The sequence below is a fragment of the Alligator mississippiensis genome, chromosome 1 (assembly GCF_030867095.1).
Source record: "Alligator mississippiensis isolate rAllMis1 chromosome 1, rAllMis1, whole genome shotgun sequence".
NCBI lineage: Eukaryota > Metazoa > Chordata > Crocodylia > Alligatoridae > Alligator > Alligator mississippiensis.
The window spans coordinates 879,439-902,519 of NC_081824.1; the positions used below are offsets into that span (position 1 = coordinate 879,439).

Below are 23,081 nucleotides of genomic sequence, written 5' to 3' on the forward strand. Positions count from 1 at the left end.
TGGTCCTGCCTGGGGCAGGGGGCTGGACTGGATGTGACCTCCTGAGCTCCACGGTCCCCTCCAGGCCTAATTTTCTACAAGTCTATATTTCTATGCTCTTCTGCAGTACAACCCCATTTTCTTGCGTCCTGCCCTCTGTAGCAAGGGAAAAGGTTCCCCTTCTCCCTGATGGCAACCCTCCAATAGTAATCCTTTCTTCTCCAGATTAAACATGCCAAAATTGCAGAGGCATAACGGGGCAGTTTGGTGGCTCTGGGTCTTGTTGCGGACCACGCGGCCAGCTGGCAGCAGCTGCGACTGTTACCCGCCCCGTACACACACACACACACACACACACACACACACACACACACACACACACACACACACACACACACACACACACACACACACACACACACACACACACACACGCCAGCAATCAGGGCTGTTGACCCAGTCACTGCCTTAGTCACGCTAGTGCTCAATTGTCTCAACCTTTCCTGGTTTGGTTTGGATGCCAAACCCTGAATCAGCCTCATCGTTTGTCTGCGGATCACCTTCACTTCTTTATTTCCCTTGTATAACACGGTGCCCAGAATGGGCCGCAGCGCTCCAGGTGCAGCCCCCAACCAGCGCCGAGTTGAGTGGAGCTATAACGTCTTTCACACGATGCTTCTGTTAATGCAGCATAAAACTGTACTTGCCGTTTTTGCAGCAGCGTTACAGCGCTGCTTCAGGTTTAATCCGTGATGCATTACAGCCCCCGTCCGGGAAGGTACTCTGCTGCTAGGTGCTTCAGTGACAGGCCCCAGTACAGCACCCCGCAGTTGGGCTGTGCACCCCAAGACGAATACATATACAGTCGCACCGTTATATTAATGTCTGCCAGGGGCCTACGTTGTCAAGACAAGGCATTAAGAACAAACAACATACCACAGGTAGTCAGCCAAAAAAAAATAGATAAAGGATTCCCAAAGGGTGGAAAATGCAAGAAACCAACCGGGCTCAGAAGCTGGAATAGGTGGAACGGCAGGGACGTGAGCCTAAGCGAGTTCTCGCTAATCAGTGCCACAATTTATAATCAGAATCATATTAGCAGTAACATTAAGGACTCCCTAATGAAGCAGGAAACATTAGGGACGCTGGAACATTTATTAAAGGAGCAGAACAGGTCTGAGTTCTGCTGGATGATGGTCTGCTCTGATCAAAGAAGGGCTGATATATATTTTATGTGGTAAGAAAGCTTTTAACTCACTAAAGCAGGATTCCTGGATGACCGTCTTGGAACAAGACAGAATTAGATATAATTTGCTATGTCTGACACAGTGAAGATGCGCATTAATGGATATAAATCAGAAGTTTCATTCGTTCTGGGGGGTATCAGTCAAATACGTCTTCTGTCTCCTCTGGGCTTTTTCGGGTCGGCCTTGGAACAGTTTATGCAACCACGGTGCTGAAGAAATAAAAACAGCGGATACTTGACACACGGCTGCACTATATGCTAACGATGTTATTTTGCATTTTGAGGACTCCCACAACTCCCTTAAGACAGTAACTAATTAGTTTAGCAGCCTTTAGTTTGGGGGGTGCAGGATGGCAGTAACCAAATGAGCTCTCTGCCTACATCTTCCTGCTGCAGACGCTTCGCTGATGCTGTTAGACACGCTTCAGAAAAACACGAACTCAGAATAAGTATTAATTCCATGTATAGGGAGTCCAGAGCACTGACTCTTGCCAGATAAGAGCTGTGATGGATTGTTTTCAACTTAACCCAGATAAGCACCGGGGCTTTCTGAAGCAGCAAAGAAATTTAGAGCTAAATATTAATAAATGACCCAGTATTCCTTTGGAAAGGGTATGAAAACCCATTAAGAGCCACACCACTGGCATGAAAGAAAACCCTCACACACATTGAAAAGTTTATCCTCTCTCCATTAAATTGTTGGAATCAGTGATCACCCAACAGATCAAACTGGAAATATGTTTTGATGATTTATTTAACGATTACATAGAACATGGGCGCATCTACACGTGCGCTTTAATGCGCACTAGCCTGTTTTACTGCACATTAAAGTGCTGCATAAAAAAGCCATGCTATTATGCTAACGCGCAGTAAAATAGTCTACTGCGCATTAAGCGTCACCTAAAATGCGTGCACTTGCGCTACCGCGTGTTTGGCGGCCTCACGGCATTAATTAAGTACACGAGCCTGGAGGCTGTGCTGACGTGCTGTCATTACGGTGCATTGGAGAGGGCTCGATCAGTTGAGTCTCCTGGAGCGTGGTAATTACTGCGCTCCAGCCAGCCTCCACATCCTGTGCATCAGGGGTGCTTTAACTAAAGCTCATTCAACAAGCTCAGACAGCCACTCTAATTAAAAGTGCCCCCCCTTCCCCTCCTCACCCCCCACACCTCACACTGGAGGTACTAAATTTAATGTGCATTAGTTAAAGTGCATTAATGCACATGTAGACATGCCCTATGTCAATTAAATAAAGCCACCAGCATGGACATACCTTAATAAGTATTAAATCATTCCTAAAGAAAATGATGAATATAAAAAAACTGTCAAACTGATACCGCCTCTTTGGAAAAAATAATAAAAATACTATGCATGTCATACTACATCCAACACTTAAACCAAAAAACAACACATAACAACCAAAAAGGATATATGCATCAGTTACATACGGTCATAAATTCATAATGGAAAAGATCTTGCTATGAATAACGTATGTTTGATTTCATTTTTCATTATTAGTTTGCTTTAAGTCACTTACAGATACAAGTATTATAAAATAAAGGTCAAAACAGTCATAGTAGTCAGAGGTAATCCGCAACAGTAGTGGAATGAGTATGGGTGCTAAGTATCACAGATACAGAGATTGTCAGGGGCTGGAAGGGCCCTTTGAAGATCATCGGGTCCAGGCCCCTGCACCAGGCAGGAAAGACACCTGGGGTCAGGTCGAGTCTCCTCTACAAAACTAAGAGCCTCCTTCCAGGAAACTAACCATCATCTTCTAAGAAACTAAGTTCAGAACAGATAATTATGCTGATCTCGGGGAAGTGCTGCAATTGTGTAAAAAAAAGCAGAGATAAAAATCAACAGGCCATCAAGAACTCACAACTGGATACAAGCGTAGTACCAGTGCCAGTAATTAAGACACATCTTTCAGGCTTTCATATCTCTATCTGCAGATGTAAACCGCAAAGTAAAGTGCATCTATTCACCCAGATAAATATTTTACATTTGACTAAATCAAGATAGTTCTGCATATATACAAGCATGTTACGGTAAGCGAAAGCTGTTCACAAACACTAACATTTCTGGAAGTCAATATTAAGTGCAGTAGGAGCCACTTAATCGCAATGGGTAAAGAGACTCTTGTGCCGAGACACTGCATATGTGCAAACACTGAACAGGATATTCCTTTAACATTTGTCATGTTTTTACAAATATAGCTTAGACTGCAAACTGTTTGAGGGAAGGATTGCCATTAAAATTGCACATGCAATTTTCTATATAGTCTTACCCTGTTCAGACCTTTGCACATCATATTGTGCCAGCAAATGAAAAATAGGATAAACTGCAAAGTGAGTTAAGAAGAGGCAGAGCATGACCAACTAACCCATGCTTTAAACAAATAAAAACCAAAAAACAAGAAGAGAGAACTGCTTTTCTAGACAAGCCACAGTAGAGTCTAACGTATCTGGACTTAGATCAAGCGTTTGATATGCTGCCACACAGGAAATTATTAGGTAAACTGGAGATAGTGGGGATCAATCGGCAACTTGGGGGGAAGTGATCATGATATGACACGATTACAGATCCTGAGACAGGAAACAGCAAAATTAGGACACTAGACTTCAAAAAGGAGAGTCCACCTGGTTCATTGAGTTAATAGGCATGGTGCCGTGGGAAGAAAGACCGAAGGATAAAGGCGCCCAGGAGGGCTGGGAGCTTCTAAAGGGCACAGGATTGGAAACCCAACAAGAAACTGTCCTGACACAACAGAAGCACAAGAAAAATGGCAAGAGACCAATGCGGCTGCACAAAGAGCTTCTAAAATACCTGAAATGCAAAAGGAAAGCACACAGGCAATGCAAGAGCGGGCAGGTCACCAAGAAAACAGACCCAGAACCTGCAGGGGCAAAACCAGGACGGGGAAGATGAAGACCGAGCTGCACCTGGCAAGGGAGGTTAAGGATAATAAGGGTACGATCTATATGTCCGTTGGCCAGAAAAGAAGGACCGAGGCAGCTGCAGGTCCTGCGAACAAGTCGGGGGAACACCTAACTGAAGGTGCAAAGAAGGCAGAGCTGCTCAACAGCTGCTTTGCCTCGGTCTTCACAAAAACATTAAGCTGCAGCAGAGAATTAATAGGGATTATCTGGGTAAGGAAGTGGCAAGCTGAGGAAGAAGATAACACAAGAGACCGTCGTAGAGCTTTTGATGGGCCTGAATGAATTCAAAGCAGCTGAACTTGATGAACTTCACCCCGGGGTACTGAAGGAACGGGCAGAGGAGACCTCAAGGCCCTTGGCAATGATCTTCATGAAGGTGTGGGAGACGGGCCAGGTACCAGAGGACTGGACAAGGATAGTGCCCCTCTTTAAACAAACAGGCAAGGAGGACCCAGAGAACTACAGACTAGTTAGTAGTTAGCTTCAGCTCGGTACCTGGGAAATTTTTAAAGCAGATCCTAAGGAAGGCCATTTGCAACCATCCGGAGGAAGCAAGATTAATCATAAGCAGCCAGCATGGATTAATGAAAAGCAAATTACATCAGACAAACCTGATCAGCTTCTTTGACAAAGTACCTACTCGGGTGGATGAGGGGAAAGCTGCGGAGATCGTGTATCGACTTCAGCAAGGCTTCTGACACGATCCCAGGTGACCGTCTCCTAAACAGACTGGAGAAGCGCGGGCTGGACAAAACGACTGTAAGGCGGACAGACAAGTGGCTCAATGTGCCGCAAGCAAAGGGGATGATTAACGGGCCCATGCCAGGATGGCAGGAGGTTTGGCGTGGAGTCCCGCGGGGTCCGTCCTGGGCCCGGTGGTGCGCAGCGTGTTTGCTGCCAGTTTGGATGCCGACACGGACGAGTTGTGAAGCATGTCTGCAGACAACAACCGGGAAGGGGCACAAACACAAGCGCAATTTAGAAGGATCTCGACAGGTTGGAAAGATGGGCTGGAGCAACAGGATGAAGTTCAACGCAGACAATGCAAGGTGCTGCAGCTCGGGAGAAATAATCAAAAGCACAAATGCACAATGGGGGACACCTGGCTGGGTGGCAGCTCCGTGGAAAAGGACTTGGGAGTCTCAGCAAATCACGGACTCGATACAAGTCCTCGGTGAGATGCAGGCATGCAAAAGTCGAATGCGGTTTTGGGCGGCATCAGCAGAAGCATTAGCTGCAAGACATGGGAGGTGATTGCGCCTCTCTACGTGGCACTGATCAGGCCTCATCTGGATACTGCGTGCAGTTCTGCACATGGGGAGGTCAGAGAGGGTCCAGAGGGAGCCACAAAGGTATTCAAGGGCTTGGAAAGCAAGCCCACGAGGAGAGGCTGAAGGAGCTGGCAGGTTCAGCTTGCAGGAAAGGCACTTGAGAGGGGCCACGACAGCAGCCTGCAAATACCTGACGGGCTGCCGGAAGTGAAGAGGGAAAGCCCCCGTTCTCTGGCTGCAGAGGACGACACAGACCAGCGGCTTGAGGCTGCTGCAAAGTAAGTTTAGCTCGGATACCTGGAACCGCCTCGCTGGCAGAGCAGGGAGGCAGTGCAATAGCTGGCAGGGAAGGTGCGGACTCCCCATTGCTGGAGGTGTCAAGAAGAGGTTGGAGGCCACTGCTCCGGGATGATCTCGGCATAGCGATGCCTGTTCTACCATGGGGATGTCCCAGGCTTCGGGGCTTTGCTGGTCGCCCCCACCCCTTCTGCTACGTGTCGGGGGGGTTAAGCCTTGCTCAGAGGCGCTGGGTGGGTGCTGGCTACGACCAAGGCTGCAGACTGCGGGTGGGGGATGCCCGTGCTCCTGCTGGGACCAAAGCCGGAGGGTCTTGACCCTCCACGGACCATCTCCAGCCGTTCTGTTCAACAGCCATTAATAGATTCATCACCCACGAATTTATCTAGTCCCCTGTTGAGCCTGGCTGTGCCCCGTGTCCAGCACCGCCTGCGGCAATGAATTCCACAAGTGGACTACGTACCGTGTAAAAAAGTACTTTTGCTCTGGTTTCACGAGGGGCTTTGTCAAAAGCTTTTTGAACGTCCAAATATATTACGTCAACTGCATCTCTTTGTCCGCGTGCTTGCTAACGACCTCAGAGAGCTCCAGCAGATTGGAGAGGCAGAATTTCCCTTTAGAAAACCCACGCTGACTCTCCCCAGCAGGTCATATCTGCCCACGTGACTGCTGATTTATGCTCCTTGTAGATACGACTGTCAGGGCCGGACGCGAGACGCGCTGCTCTGTAGTCGGCCTGTATCCCCAGGCTAGGAGCGCGTGAAAGGCTTGTAAAAAACCCCGGTGTCGCGCAGGATTGGGGGGAAGGTTCTTCTGTGGACGGGGACGCAAAGGCTCAGCGGTCACTTTTCAGGATGTTGGGAAGTCGGTGTGGGGTCCCGCAGGGACTTGTGCTGGGCTCGTTCTTGTTCCAAATGTTCATCGATGACCTGGAAATGGGGGTGCACGGTAGCCACAGCCGCCACCTCAAGATCCGGGTGCAGCCTAAGGCAAGGGGAGGCTGAACCCCATCAATAACAGGTATTTCAGTCCCCCTCCTGCCCTTCCCACGCCAAGTGGTCTGCCCACCACCATCACTTTTGTCTTGTCTGGATTCAGTTTTATTTGGTTCACCTGCATCCAGTGGCAGCCGGGCACTGGGAAAGGACTGGGACTGGAGGGCAAGGGTCAGAAGAGGAGAGGTGAAGTGGGGTGTCATCAGCATACTGAACGACCTGGTTGCAGGCAACAGATGCGGACTGGCAAAGTTCGCGGACGACACTAAACTATGGGGGAAAGCGGTCACACTGGAGGACAGGCTGGGGATACAGGCCGACCTGGACATGCTTGCTAGGTGGGCAGACCAAAACCTGACGGTATTTAATGTAGAGAAATGCAAGGTACTCCACCTCGGGAGAAAAAAACAGCATCATACTTACAGGCTCGGCGGTGCTGTGCTCACTAGCACTGCAACCAAAAGGGACTTGGGGGTCTTGATTGACCACAAGATGAACATGAGCCACCAATGCGTGGCCGGCAGAGCAACCAAACTCTTGCTTGCATCTACTGATGCATCTCCAGCAAGACCTAGGACGTCATCCTCCCGCTGTGCTCGGCCTTGGTGAGGCCGCAGCTGGAGAACTGCCTCCAGTTTTGGGCCCTCCACTTCAGGATGTGCATATGCTTGAAAGTGTGCAGAGGAGAGCCACCCGTATGATCAAAGGCCAAAAGAGCAAGCCTTAGGAGGAGAGGCTGAGGGACTTGGGACTCTTCAGCCTGGAGAAGAGAAGGCTCGGGGGGACTCGGCGGCTGCCCATAAGTGTATAAGGGGGCATCGGGGTCTGGGAGGACGCTTGCTCACCATGTCTCCTCGAGGGACAACTAGGTCCAACAGCCACAAACTTCTAGCAGGCCGATTCAGACTTGATATAATGAAAAACTTCTTTACAGTCTGAAAGTCCAAGGTCTGGAACAGACTCCCCCCGAGGTGGTGCAACCACCTACTCTGGACTCCTTCAAAAGGCGTTTGGATGTTTATCTTGCTGGGATCACCCGATCCCTGCAGACGTCCTGCCCCTGGGGCAGGGGCTGGACTCGATGACCTCCCGAGGTCCCTTCCAGCCCGAATGTCTACGAAATCTATGAAGGCGCCTCACTCCACATGTCTGCACAATCTCGCCTAGCAGCCTCACGGACACGTGGAGGAGAAGGGCTAACAAGATGGAGCCCTGGAGCCACGTAAACGCTCTATCAGCACCTCATCGTCGCTGCAAAGCCTGGGAGTCAAATGCACCGCAGGACTTCTCGCGGGCTGGAGGATTTACCTCCAAATTCAGGCCATCCGTGCACTTCCCCTTTGAATTACTAAGGAATGAATTGTCACAACTAGCTTTTCAAGAGCGGGAAATACTTTGAAGCCCAGGTTTACAGACCAACAACAACTGCGGGGATCTGCAAGTAGTTAACAGATGTTTTTCCTGGCGGTGTTTCCATCAAGAGATGCTGAATAGATAGTGTGTGGTTAAGCTGCATCTGGCCAGGGGTTAGCGTTAGGCGAGTGCTGGGCAGCACAGAGAGCTGGTGGGACGTAAAAAGTGTCTCTTCGTAGGAGAGGGTGGAGATGCGAGAGAAGAACGGTGTGCTCCAAATATGCCGGCGCCTGCCTGCTCCTTGCCTGCCCCAGCTGCAAGGTAGCTGTCATTTCTCTTGTGCTATTATTTCCCTGGTGAAGTGGGATAGAGGGGACGGCTCGCAGCCTCAGAAATACCGTGCCAAGAACCGCGCAGGGCTCCAGAACACCTGGCACCGTCCGGACAGGTCAGACACATCCACATCACCCAAAATGAATGCACAGACCGTGGAAGAAACAGGGTCAGGGCTTTCAGAGGACTCCAAATGCTCACCAGCCTGCACGCACACGACAGGTCTTTTAAAACTCTTCTATAAACTTCCACCAAAAAAATATGATAACAGAAACCCCCCCCCAGCAAGCAAGGATCTGGACTGTGTAATCTGGCCGCGAGCTAAGCACTGGCTGCAGCGGGGATCAAGACACAGAGCTGGGATGCTGGGGTGGCAGCTCGGCATCGGACAGCCGTTAGTGAAACACAGAGCCCGGTCGGATGGCTGGGCAACAGCAGGGGACTGGTGCAGGGCCAGTAAAACGAGGATGGGATCAGACCGCGGCAGGCCAGATCTGGATGACATGAGGAGGTGAAACGAGCTTGGAGTAACATAACAGTAAAAAAAAAAATAGCATGATGTAGAGAATCTCAGATTCTAACATTGATTTTTTTTCTCCATGTCAACTGCAGAAACCACCTCTCAACTACTGCAACGTGCAAATTAAACAAAGGCACGGCTTACCAGCCCCTCCGCTTCATCTGCGCTTCGGCAATTCTACACCAAAAGGGTTTAATGAATACAGCTTCGTAAGTCCTCTACGTGTTCTCTGCTGAAATGAAATCCCCAAATAGCATCCAGTGCCAAAAATGCTTTCTTCTACCTGTTGCTGGCCAGGAGCCTGGGTTCGTGCTCCAGTAGATGTGAGCTTTGACACGATGGTTTCTTGAAACTGAGTTGTTGTAATTTTTAAACATCACTAACAAAACACTGCTGCCAGATCCCACCCCACCACGATCAAGTCTGGAAAGATGTTAACACACCCATTTCTGTAGCATGCCATCATCTCAGCCCTAACACGGTGTCAAAACAATGCTCCAGGGACAAGGAGGAACCATCCACTCTTGTCTAACAGGTAAAATAGGATCTGGCCTCTTATCTAATTGCCGGCTAATTGACATGAGAGTGAAACGACATAATCATCCGGCTTGCTTAGAGGAAGGAAGGCTCCACACAGAAGGGGAAGGGGTTGAGAAGCAAATGCAAAGGTTTTATCTACAAATCCTTTGTGGGACCTGAAAACAGGATGTATTGAACTAACAAAAAGAGACAGCTAGACTTTTAGCTGGAACAGTGAAAGGACTTTTACTTGAAAGGATATTCTTGTTAAAGTATTGATCGGGGAGTCAAGAGATTGTTCTGTTCTCTCCTTTTCTAGAGTCCTTGTATGACCTTGAAAAGTCACTTATGCTTGTTGTGCAGAAGTGTTGATAAACTGCGCTCTGCTGGAGAAGTGGGAAAAGAGACTAATGCTTCAGAGGCTCAGATACTATGGCGCTGCACCCCAAGAGAGCTATTAATAGTACATTTTGCCATGTGATATAGTCCTGGCAGTTTGTAGCTGCAAGCTGCTCCTGTAGCTGTTTGCAAAATCTATACAAATAAATTATTTGGCCGCTTAAGACATCTGAGTTGTATTTGGAGACACATTTGGGGCGGCTGCTGACAGGCACCAGGAGAGAGAAAAAAAATGAAATAAACTCACCTCTTTATTGGAAGGGAGCTGCCTTGCTGCGAGGTCTAGGGGCCTAGAAAACACGAGAATCCCGCTGCTCACAAAAGCGTTGCAGGAGCGCTGCTCGCGAGGACACGGGAAGAGACAGAGGCCCTGTATCTGATCTCGGCTAGGTCCTTATTAGCGATGCCCACCTTTAACTGCACACTTATGAGAAACTGCAACGACGCGTGAAAGCAGACTCGGTCGGGCGTTCAGAGAAACTGTTCCAGATACCCTGGCTGGGAGCAAAGCGGAAAGGGCAGTGGACACGTGTGAACTGATACGAAACGTTTATATAAAATGGGTATGCCCAGAAAATCCCAGGATTCTCATTATTTTGCTAACCAACGTGTGGCTGCAGCCCAAGAATCGGATGTGGCGATTTCCACCCCCTTTGCTTTGCTGTCTGTCGTGGAGAAAACACGGCTCTGCACCTGAAGGCCCCCGTCCCCTTCACTTCCTGTGCGGAGAGGAGAAGGTCGGGTCAGGCTCCCGCGTCTCCCAGCTCCCACATTTTAGCCGTGGAGAGGCATCGGACGTTGAAGTCATCCAAGGGCATCTCCCCGGAGGCAGTGCTCCCCCCGTCAGGGCTGCCCAGCGCAGCAGCTCGAAGAAGAGGCGGAGGGTGCTTTCAACGATGCCTAGCTCCTGGCCTGATGGTCATAACACTTTGCTGGGAAATGCAGGATCAAGGCCTTTCTGGGTGAGGAGAGCCAGAAGCTGGCGCTCCCGCTGCCTGGACAAGTGCCCTCGCCGTGATGTGCTCAGGCGAGAAGGCAGGAGGGTCCTCCGCCTCCGCTGGTCTGCAACTCCGAGGAACTGTGTTTCCTCGTGGGAAAATTAGGATCAAAGCATCTCTGTAGGTGGCCCAAAATGCCATTCACATAGTTAACTTAGCCATATAAGTGCTACTCACCTGTCTAAAGGTGAGCTCAGATTTGGACTTGTGACTGGTCATCTTGGATGTGTAACCGCACTCGTGCCTTACGGTCTGCGCACACTTCTCGCCCCCGGCTTTACTTCTCCCAGACTCAGTCCAAGTGCTCATTTAGGCCAAAATGACTCCTTCAACTACTACCACCACCCCAAACCAACTAGCCTCTCCTCAGCACTGCGGAGCTAGCCTTCAGCTTAGTGCAAGCCATAGTAAAACAGAGCAAGTTCAAGAAGCAGGTTTGAACTGGGAAATTACGGCTTCCCAGAAAAGTGCATGGTCCCAGCTGCAAAAAATGCTCCGATTCGCTTGCCTCTAATAGTAGCAGAAGAGATGCGGGGATTATAAAAACTTTAATGACAATAAAGGTAGTTTTAGCTCTCACTCAGAAGCTGGCAGCTTCAGCAGCACAACATTTTCTGCGAACATCGATGCTGCAGAAGGCTTCATTGCTTCAGTACTGACCGCCACCTGGACCCTGGAAGCGACTGATGCTCAATACAATGCCTAGTTTAAGATGCAAAGGGGACACTTCAGAAGGGTTATGGTTGTAGTTAAATCTGTTTCCAGCAACCTGATCTGCCCCTTATTCACTGTAAAGGCCATCTCTTAATCCTTCTGTAATACTTCCACCTGCTGCAGCTACAAATATAGCACAAGTTAGCAATTCAGAGGCAAATAATCTTTTAGAATCATGGATCCTACATAAATGACATTGATAATATGTAAACTATGGCTCTGCTGAAGGGCCTGAAAATGACTTCTCTTCTTTAATCTAAAGGCTTGCAGAGCTGCTCTTATAGCTGGACAATGACTACTCCAGCCAGAATCTTAACAGATATATAAATGTTATTTTATATTTTTTGGGAAGCCTAAAAAAAAGAACTCTTATCCTTAGTGTTATTTAGAAGCACCCTGCACTGCTCACATACAAGAGACTTTACCTTCAAATAGTTCACGTTACCTTTGGATAATTTTCTTCCCACTGCTTATTTGAAAATTGCAGAGGAGACATGCTCTTCACAGAACCCTAATATTCTGCAGACTGGCTGCAGAAACCAGAGAAACAGTTAAAAGCAAAAAGGAGTTTTACTGAAACATCAGGAATTTGATTATTTTTTCACATTTTGAGCCATAACCCCAAACGTTATATTTGCAAGTCATTCTTTCTTCCTCTCTCTCTGTCCTCCACCAGTGACTTATGGAAGATGGGTTGAATAACGCAAGGCTTGCAACGGTTCAGCGAAAGGGAGTCTTACTCTGAGGGATCCTGGCAGGTCCAGAATCATCTGTGGTCACAGGATTACGTGGGACGTTTGATTACCTCAATTTCTAAATCTGCAGGAGACAATGAGTGAAAAGAGTAGCTGGCATGAATAGCGCGGACCAGCCAAACAGTCCCTGAGGCTATGCCCTGCTCCATAAGGCTGATACAAGTTGCTGCCCATGCAGCCCTCTAACACCCACACCCAAAACCTTTAATGCATGCCTAGGTGTGCACAGAACTTGTGTAAGCAAATTCAGTCAGGGGTGTGGGAGAAAGTGTGTAATGACTAGAGAGCTTCTTCTCCCCTCTCCCCCAAAACAAGCCTGTCTGATTTTGCAGCGTAGAGAAAGAAGTAGTTCAGGTCAGGTACCCAGGCTTGTGTTCAGAGAGCTCTTGTACAACACGCTCACAGTTCACTGGATCTGGAGGCTCCTGCCCTTCCTTTATCCACTTTCCTCGTGCCCACGTGTATGGGAAGCTACCTGCTGGGTCATGTACATTTGCTCAGTGTTTAAGTTTTCATTTCCACAGAGCCTGCTCCAGCTCCTGGACACAGCAACTCATCTCAGCCAAATGGCAAGATGCCCGTCATCCTCAGCATGACTAGCTGGCTGGAGGAACGTACCGCACACCCAGTAGTTGTCATAACCAGATTCATTTTTTTAATAAAGCAAATGTGCAATTCTTACTGCAGCTTGTCTTTCAGTTCAGTATTTTCTGCTATGGAGGACTTCTCTGCTGCAAGGACTTCTGAATAGGAATAAAAGCACGCATGGTTGACGCAAGTCTCTCACTGTGCCTCCATCGTAATGCAGTGTCCCCACATTAAAAAGGTAACATGCCTTTCCGTTCTCATAGCAGCTATTTACCCCTCAGCTGCATCACTCTGGTCCTCGAGACTCTCGTGAAACTCAACCTCAATTAATACGGGAAAGGGCGAGTGTTGGATAGGAGATGGTCGGTATTCCCTCTTGTGCGTACGTTTGGACTTTTCACTTTGCACATTTACTTGCATTGTGCAGACACTGACAGGCAATTGCTGTGTCTGCAGTGGTTGTGTTAATACTCTCCCACTTTTGCCTTTGCTAATACATTGATTTGGTTGTACAGTAACTTGGGAAGCAAGGATGACGCCTATATCTGAGAAGCAGTACTAAAGTCAATCGATAGCAAATAAGGTTGATATGAAAGTAACCAATATTACATTCCTCTGTCACAATATGACAGTCCATCCTTTGCCAACCAAGTCACCTGGCAATACGAGGGTGGTAGGTATACCAAAGTATCCCCTGGACTCGGCCCATGATGACAGGGGCATTTTCTAGCTGCCTGTACGAGGCCTGCAAGCCAACAGTGACTTGAGCCCTTTGCCCTGCAGAGGTTGTGCAGGCAGCAGCGTGACACAATCACGCCAACACACCCAACCAGGTTGGCAGCCATCCCGCCAACTCCACCTTCCACCACCAGTCTGCAAATGTCAAGTGCATAATTAAAATGTCTTCTGCCAGATCCTTCAAGGTGTTATAAGCCTTGGCATTAGAGGGTGGACACAGTCCTCTCTAATAATGGTAGATATGGACACACCTTCCATAATGATGACCACATCGTTAGGAGATCCATCGTCACTAGATCCATCTTCCACAGCCAAGATCTGCCCCGGTTTCACGGACCAGGATGCACACCCAAGTTACATGGAGCAGGGCTTCCTACGCTCACAATACAATCCCCAACCCATAGCCAGACTCAGACCCCACTTGGGTCTGCGACAACACCAATGCCAAGACAAGGGCAACAGACCCTTCTGATCATCACCTACAGTCCTTATCTTGGACATCTTCAACATATCATTAATGACCTCCAACCTCTCCTGGAAAATGGCAACCATCTCTGGGTTGCCCTGGGGAGGGAGAAGCCTGTCCTGTTTCACAGGTAGCCCCACACTCAGCAGACTGCCTACCTCCTATTCCCACCACGCCACCAGATCTTGGAAGGGACCAAGATGCCAGCTGCGCTCCCTCATCAACACAAGTCACATCACCACCGGGCCAAGCAAAATGGATTATAACATCTAGGATTTATTCACCTGCTTCTCTACCGTTGTCATGTACACCATTGCATGCTTACAGAGCCCCTCTGCTGCCTATATTTGACTCCTATATGAAAGAATGAATGGACACCAATTTGATATCAGTACCAGACAATTACAAAAGCCCGCGGCAGAGCACTGACTGCCCTGGACACCTAACACTGAGCTCAGAGTAACCGTCTTCCACCTGACTTCCCACTAACTACCTCTCTGTTAGCTGTTCTTAAACAATAGACTTTAAAAAGCAATTTGAACATGAGATTGCAGAACAAGAAATCATCCATAGACTGGACTGAGACCACAACAGAGATTATGGATTCTTGTCCCATTACCTGGACTAGCTTTTATAACCATTATGTATGTCCCTCAATGGCTTCATTGCCTTGTGTATCACTACTGATCACTATCACTACCCTTTTCTCCCCCTTTCCCTATATTTTGTATTGAAATTCCTTTCTATTTATTATCCCTGTTCTCTGCAACTCCACCCATAGCATTCAACAAGTTGGCTGTCACCTGCAAAAGTATATACATGTCTAAAGCAGTTAGTCTCCCTACCCTAGTGCCACCCTACCCTCCCTTCTTCGTGTTCGTTAGCTGAGAAATACGTCCCTGCTTATCCCAACCAGTAAATGCCAGATCTCCTCAGCACCTGGAAATCAGAAGCCTTTCCAATGCATCCTAGGTTGGTGTTGAAGAGCCTGCATTTGGGTTAAGGATGCAGGGTAACCTCTACAGCTGACATATTTACACGCATCTTCTTACAAGCACACCATGGGCATAAGTACCATTGATGGGAAGGAACCCTGCTCTTTGAAAGCGATTATTTCAGGCACATCTGTTAAGTCCGCCACCCATGGATAAGTCACACTCCTAATTTCCTCATAGAACGTCATCACCACGTCACTAACAATTAATTTGACAACTCTACTCTGATTAGCTATGGACCTGCAGCAATCTCTGGTAGTCGGCTAACAGGGAGAAAATGCAACACGCTTCGCGATTGGTATGGGCTCCATTAGAGCGGGCTGGGGCAAACTTCACTCAGCTCTCGGGATGCGTTTCTTTCTCTTATGGAAATTTTGGAGCTGTTCGTCCTATGTCTCTATGATAATGCATTTCTCCTAGACTTTGCTAGATGCATACATTTGGGGAATTCACAACTATTATAGCATGCAACAAGTCTCTCTGGTCTGCTATGAATTTAGCCCTCTGAATCCAGCGACCCGCAACTGTTCAGAAACTGCTGTACAAGTACCACCCAGAGCCTTGCCCTGCCACGTAAACTCTTCTGCAGCCCCAAGCAGAAGCGGCTCATCTGATGAGTCCATGGCATGGTGTGCAGGAGGACTTAACAGAAGTGAGAAGCATACAGAATGAGAAATACCAAAACCAAAGGGGTTAGCAGGCTCAAATGACTTCTGCACAGTCGTCCAGAAAAGATGGGTAAGTCTTCACATTGTACGTTACAGATCAATTCTTAGGAGTTTCTCCAGCGGGCGAGGAGCTAAGACCCCTTGGGCGTGCTCCCACGTGCACTCGTGACAAACTAAAAGCTGCCAATGTACCAGCGTGGAGCGATGCATCTAGAGGATGGGCACGTAGGGCTGTGCAGTGCAGGCACGCCAGGACGCTGCCATAGACGGCAAGGTGGTTCCTCTGTCTGGACAAAAAAACATACTGTTTCTTTTACGATGGATGCGGAGCAGAGGTGCTACCTGAATAGGGAAGACTCCCAATTCTTCATGATTATATAGCTTCATTTACCTACCAGATCAGGTTAGAAACTGAGTTACTGTTTCCTGAAAACTGCCTGTTAAAATAGACTTAACTAAATCCCAAACCCAGAGAATCAGTTAGATCGTTTTAAACAGAACTTGGCTTGTAAAGTACAATTTCCATCACCTGCTTATAAAAAAAGAAAGATATGACCGTGCGCACTCTTGGCTACCGTCAGGCCAGTAACACGAGGATGACCAGTTTGCCAGAGGGAGCCAAGCTGGAAACCGTCACAGTTCTTCACAAAATGGCTCCCAGGCACCTTACAATGAAAATGGATAGACATCGACAGCTCCTCTCTACACGCTGAAAGATCACGCAGGGTCTTTGTCAGAAGCTGTGGCAAGAGGGCTCGTCTGCAGGACAGGAACACGCTTGGGAACTACCGGATATTCAGCCACCAGGGAAGAGAGGAATTTTATTGCGTCTGACAGTTGAAAAGCAAGGTACCGATTTTTTTTTCTCCGAACACTTTTGGAGGAAAGGTTGGAGTGAGATTAATGAGATGCCTGGTCAGCTTCATCGCTCCTATTCAAACCCCGCAGGGAGAGGTGAACTGCCAGAAATCCTACCGCCTCCCGCCTTTACTGCCGCCGAAAGCCCCGAGCAGCAGCAGAAGCGGGTACCGGAGCCTTTCGGGAGACAACCACTGGAAAAGAGGAGAGTAATACGTGGCGTGGGAGACAGCAGTAGTTTGTTGCTCTGGGGGGAGAGAGGCTGACGAGAATGATCCATCCTTTAAGGCCGCAGAAGTGAAAGAGAAAAGCTGCTGCGTGTGCAGGCTGGTGCACCGGTTCCCACGCCGCGGGCTCGGCTCCCCGAGCCAGTCCACACGGTAGTCCCGAACACAGGCAACGACCCCTGAGCCGAACAAAAGGGAGCAAAGAAAAACCTTTCACCTTTCTCCAAGGGGCAGGAGAGGGCCTTTAGCTCTGGCCAGTCCCAGAAGCAAGCGCCTCTGAATTGCAGTCTGCCTCCTGGCTACAAACCACCGCACGCCGCTTGCTCTCTTCTCTCTCCCGTGGGTTTTAACTGCCAGCTGCTCGCCCACCGCTGGGTTCCTACTCCTGGGCTGTCTGCCCCACGTAAAGGCTCAGACCACCCTGCTAGAGACACCTCGCCAGAGGAGGATACAAAAACGGACCGTAAAAGGGATCCAAGGAGAGACTCTTGTGAAGTCTCCAAGCGTCCCTTCTGCACCAGCTGAGAGAGCGTGCTGGGTCTGTAAGATGATATTATGTCTGGACCTCGTTTATGAAGTTCCCCCCTTGCGGTTAATATGTTTAGATCAGCAGCGAGCAGGTAAATTCTGTGAGCCAGGCCTCGCTAGACATGTCCTAGTACCCTGAACTTTCTTGTGTTAAATATCTAAGGGGACAGAACTTCCCGTGGAAAAGCGAAGGTCACGCTGATTTTGGACGAACCGCAGATAGCCAAAAGACCCTCTCACTTTACTAAGACCGAAGGCTCCTTGAACAAAGAAAAACGACATGCTGACACGTTTTAAGGAAGGCTCCCAACAAGTCCCTCGAAATCTTTGATAACGCCAGTGTAACAGGGTTACGACTGCTCAGATAGGTGGGACAGGAGGGGCTGCTTATTTTCGTAACCATATAATAAATACATTCATGAAAACCAAGGAAGGAGGGCAGCATCATTTACCGACGCTAGAGACCCTTGGTTCAAATCATTCATACTTTGCTCCTGTGAAATTTTCATTACCCAGCCGGTAAAGCATTCGACATGCAGAATATAAGGGGATGAAGATCGCATAGGGAAGCCTGGGTTATCCTTCTAGAGCAGCGATGCTCAGCCTTTCAGCTTTGCGGGCAAGATGAGCGGCATGGGGCTGCTTCATGGGGCCAGGGGCTGGGCTGGCCCCACGTACCCAGACCAGGCCCTATCTATCTCACCCTGATCAGGCCCTGTGTCACCTTGGCCCAGCCCTGCATGCTTGCATTGAGCCCCATGCTATCTCAGCCCAGCCCCTCGTGCCCAAGCTCATGCCAGGGCCACACTACCCAGCCCACTGGGCTCCCCACGGGTCTGGAAAGGTGGCAGCAAGGGAACAGCAGTGGACACTGCCGCTGCTCCCCTGCTGCCAGGACACACCTGCGGGGAGCCCAGCAGGCTGGAGGACGTGGGTCCGCTGGCTAGATCTGGCCTGCTTGTTCTAGGGAAGTGCTTTGAAAACACCTGCCAGCTGGTGCAGTCAGGCCTATTCCAAAAGCAAAGCCATGTACTGTTCAGAAGTATTTTATGGATGAAATAGCATCAACCAGAGGGAAGTCTAGAACGCTACCTGGACCAGAAAAATTGCCTCCAGCATCCCTCTAATCTTAGCTACAGGATTGAAGGGGCTTGCAGGAGTCCCCCCAGCACACCACTGAGTAAAGTGTGGTGGAAACCCTTTTCTTTAAATTATAACGCTGTTTTATCATCCTTTCTTTTTAGTCTGTCCATGCAAATAATTTTACCCCTCAATATCTCCCTCTTTTTCTCCATCACTGACTTGGCATCATCCCTACAACTACTTCTACTTGCATTATTCTTCAGACTGATAGTGAGATATGTTAATAGGCATCTCTTCTTTTCCAGCTGACAGTGAAGAAAATTGGGTTGCAAAAGAGTGAGTAATTTGGTCCAAAATAAGCGATCCTGAAATCAACCACACCTGGGAAACGGCTTGCATTACACACATTAGGGGATAGGATGTGGATCCAAGCAGGCCTGGACAAGGAGCCATGGCCATAAACTATCAGAGGATGGTTTCAGGCTGGATGCAAGGAAGAACTTCTTTACAGCAAGGGTGACCAGGATCTGGAACAGACTTCCTAAGGACGTGGTGCAGCCCCCAACCTTGGAAGTCTTCAAGAGGAGACGGGACAGACGCCTTGCTGGGAGCGTGTGATCTCAGCAGTATTCCCGCTCAGAGCAGGGGGGTTGGACTCTCTCTTTGGAGGTCCCTTCCAGCCTTTCGCTTCTATGATTTGCTAGTGGTAGAGGTGATCCAACTTCAGCAGATGATGCAGCCAAAAGATTATGAAAAATACAAACACATTGTAGCTTAACTGCAATCAGAAGTTGGTGTACTGATGTCACCCCATGACAGATTGAGGAAGGAAGATAGTGGTACACTGTTTTGCATGTACAAGTTGAAAACAAGGAGGTTAAAAACCTTTTACAGTTTAAAGAAAGACTCCTTTGTATGTGTTGACATTTCATCACTGCAGTGCTGAAGAAGCTATAAAACCCTTGTTAACATTGGGTCACCACACGGGAGGAGCCCTGCAGTGATTTCTCTACATCTTATTGACTTCAATGGCATCTCTATTGCTAAAGCATCCCTTTGCCTCAAAAAAGTCCTATTGTGACACCACCCCCACAACTGAAATATATTCATTTTTACCCAATTCTGGCTGTGTCTTTACTGCATAAATTAACTCTGTTTATCTAGTTTTATCTTTCCTAGAAAGAGGACACAGACAAATGATCACATTATAATCAGTGAACAGGAGATGGGACTTACCAAGGGACAGCTGACATGTGGCAACTGGTCATCTGCCCTCTGGATCCCACGGTACATGAAAGCTAAAACCACAGCAACTTAGTTGTAGAGCAGTGGTTTTCAACCTGTGGTCCCTTGGGGTCCACAGACTATGTCTAAGAGGTCCACAAGAGATGACTATACTCAATCAAAAGTATGTGAATACCCGCACTTACAATTCAAAGGGGTTTGCACCTCCATTCAAATTTTTAGGGAGTCCGCAAATGAAAAGATGTTGAAAACCACCGTTCTAGACAGACTGGAAATGACTACTTCTCAAACGGTCTGCGACAGGCCTCCTGCTGATTCATGCTCTTGTCTTGCTCTAGTGAGAGCGGTCACACTGCAAAAGGAATCAGAACTTGTGGTAGAGGTGATATTTTCGATTAGACCAACTAGATGTTAGCAAACAAAAATTCTTTATTTGCAAGCTTTCAGGCACAGGCACCTTTCTTCAGGCATAGGAGAAAAGATTGTAAAAGTTCTCCTAGGAAGAAATGAAAGTTCAGATTTCATAAGAGAGTTGACGGTGTGGTAAAATCTCCTGTTCGGAACAGTTCATTTTGTGCACGTTACGTTTGCACGACAGTGACTGGATTCGTGCGAGCAGCTGCCAGGTTTTGGTACCTCCGGCTACATCTGCTGCCAGGCCAGCTAACTCAGCGAGGGCCAAATGCACTAGGAGCGCGCTGCCTGCGTACTGCATCAGCACAGTGCTCCTGGTGTACAAGCAGCTTATCTCAACAACGCTGCGCTTCAATGCTGACATGTATTACGCCCCTCCACACACACACACACACGTTCAAATCCTAAAAACAGTTTTGCCAGTATGTTGACCAATATCAAGATCTCTTGCTGATACAGTGAAGGATTACGCACCTCCATTCCCCTACCAACATATGGGTTAATGGTTTTTGTGTATGGATGGGACCAGGGTTAGGGGTGACACGAGTCATGACCTGAGTTAACTCTTCAGAGAAGACAAACGCGTAAAGTTTTCTTCAGATGGGCACACAAAAAATTAATCTATAAATACTGCAGCGGGCGTGGAGCGTTGTTGTAGCCGCAGTGGTCCAGCAAACGTATGTGAAGCAAGGCTTTTTTCCGATATCTTTTATTGGACTGAAAGTCCTGAGCACGGGCAGCGTGTGCCCGAAAGCTTACCTCTCTCCCAACTATACAGCTGATCTAATAAAAGATATCACAAAATCCCCATCACTTCTGCAAACATCATTTCATCGTTATGCAACTTGAGAAGATGCCTTTAAAAAGAAATCAAATCTTCTCTGGGTCTGAATGAGTTTCATCCATTTTCTAATTGCCATTGATTCTTCAAGGAATGGACAATTTTCTATTTTGCCTACTGCGTAGCACGTTCTTCACAATTAACAGATTCCTTGGGTCACCTTCTTTGCTTCAGGTACTTTGATCCCTGCCTAGCCAATACACATTAATAATAATATTCTGAGTTTTGAGGGTGAAATGGTCGCAGTGGGATGAACGGATGAACACAAACAGGTGTGTATCAGTATGAATTACAGCACAACCAAGACTGGACAAACACGCAGCAATGCTGGGGTAGGTGCTGACAGTAGATGGCTGTTGCTGTGCCTTGCTCCTATGTGGCAGGGGAGCACATTAGTCCTTGCCTTTACCAAACAGCTGCGCTAGGATGAATGCAGACAGACTAAACCTAAAAATGCAGCTTACATAGGTACGGTTTATGCTTATTTTTTCAGGGGCAATTTTCACTTGGGTGAAGTTATGCAATTTGGGGGCTTGCCACATCTGTCCACTACTTCTTCAAACTGATGTAAACTGGTCTAAACATGTCATTCTGCCGAGACCCTCAGACTACATAAAACAAACAGTTCGTCTGAAACCGCCTCTTCAGCACATTTCACCTCAACAGCTGTGCTATGAAATACAAGTGGGCAATTGTTTAAAAAAATAATCAAACACTCTGGCTTCTGGTCAGAAAACTCACGGCTTAAAGAAGTGCTTCAATAAGGATTTTATTGATTAACTCTGTAAGAGCTAGAAGTCTGCTGTCTGAGCAGAGCTTAGACTTGAGGAGGGCACGATGTAGGCTGGAAGAATACAAGAAATAGTGGAAAAAACCCCATGCTTCATAGATAGATTTCACAGACAATTGGGCTGGAAGGGACCTCGCAAGATCATCGGGTCCACCCCCCGCCCCAGGGGCAGGAAGTCAGCTGGGGGCAGATCACCCCGGCAAGTGTGTAGGGTCGGTGCCAGCACCACGTCTGGGGGGTCTATTCCTCACTCTGGAGACTTGGAGCTACTCATCGATGACTGTCCAGCTTTCACTGCATTTGCCAACAGGCCTCCCCCTTAATAAAGCCTTACAATGTATTGAATGAAGAACACTGAAACGTTCTACTGCACAAAATGGTTTGTTTAATTTTTCATAGCATTTTAATATGTTATTAGCAGGGACTCAGGTTTTCCATTTGCCGTGGAAAAATGTGGACATTCTCCTTTAAAGGAGAAAGGGGGACAGGGCGAGCTCTGATTTTCCATGATAAAATAACCAAAATCAAATGCCAAAATATATAGGTATTTAGAATTTATTTGATTATAATGATCGAGGCACTGGTAGGCTTTCAAAGTGCTTTAAAATTGTAAATATATCAATAAAACATTGTGTTCAATTGATACCTATGTATATAGTAGTGTTTCATTATAATCATGGAAAAAATTAGGATTAGGGGTTTTTAAATCAGATAATTTTGGATTTTTAACAGAGAAAACCAAGATGGCTGCTGGTTAGCAATCTTAATCAACACACAAAAATATCTAAGTGTTTCTTGATTCAAGCGTTCTGGGTTACACTAGAATTTCTGGTGCAAACATAACGAATACGGCTTTGGTCCAAACTTCGTAAGTTCTTCACTTTGGAAATGGGAACAAACATGAAAAGTATATAGTAAAACGACAGAGAACTACGAACTGAAAAACAGGGGGCAGATGAAGGGTGCACCAAAGACGGGAGGCTCTTGCAGACATCCTGGAAGAAGCGTGAAGTCAAGAGCGGGAGAAAGACAACGCAGGTAGCCAGGCAAGAGGCGTGGGCAAAATGAACCGCCCCGGGCAGATGGAGGCAGGGCAAGTCACAGCCATAAAGCAGAGGTTCTCACCTGGGGCTCTGCAACGTGGCAGCACCCACTGCTGTTGCTGCAACCAGGGGATCTGCCCTCCCCGTGTGCAGGATGCAACTGCCTCTTGCTCCAGCGCTTCCCCGTCCACCCTGCATGCTGCTCCTGGAGAGAGCCGTGCCCGGGGCAGGTGGACCTGTCCCACACACCTCTACTTCCGCGCGGGGAAGGGCTGC

The 23,081-nt window shown here is 48.0% G+C and overlaps 1 protein-coding gene across 13 annotated transcripts in view; it reads right to left on the reverse strand.

The window, feature by feature from the left end:
- DTNB (dystrobrevin beta) overlaps positions 1-23,081 on the reverse strand; it is a 296,518-nt gene that overhangs the window by 152,007 nt on the left and 121,430 nt on the right. Inside the window, exon 13 of one of the 13 annotated variants that reach the window (XM_019497690.2) lies at positions 10,768-12,385. The exons of the other annotated variants lie outside the window; for them this stretch is intronic. Coding sequence (XP_019353235.1) covers positions 12,373-12,385 — 13 coding nt within the window. The 3' untranslated portion in view covers positions 10,768-12,372. Of the gene's footprint in view, positions 1-10,767; positions 12,386-23,081 lie in introns of those variants that run through there. 13 annotated transcript variants of the gene reach the window in all.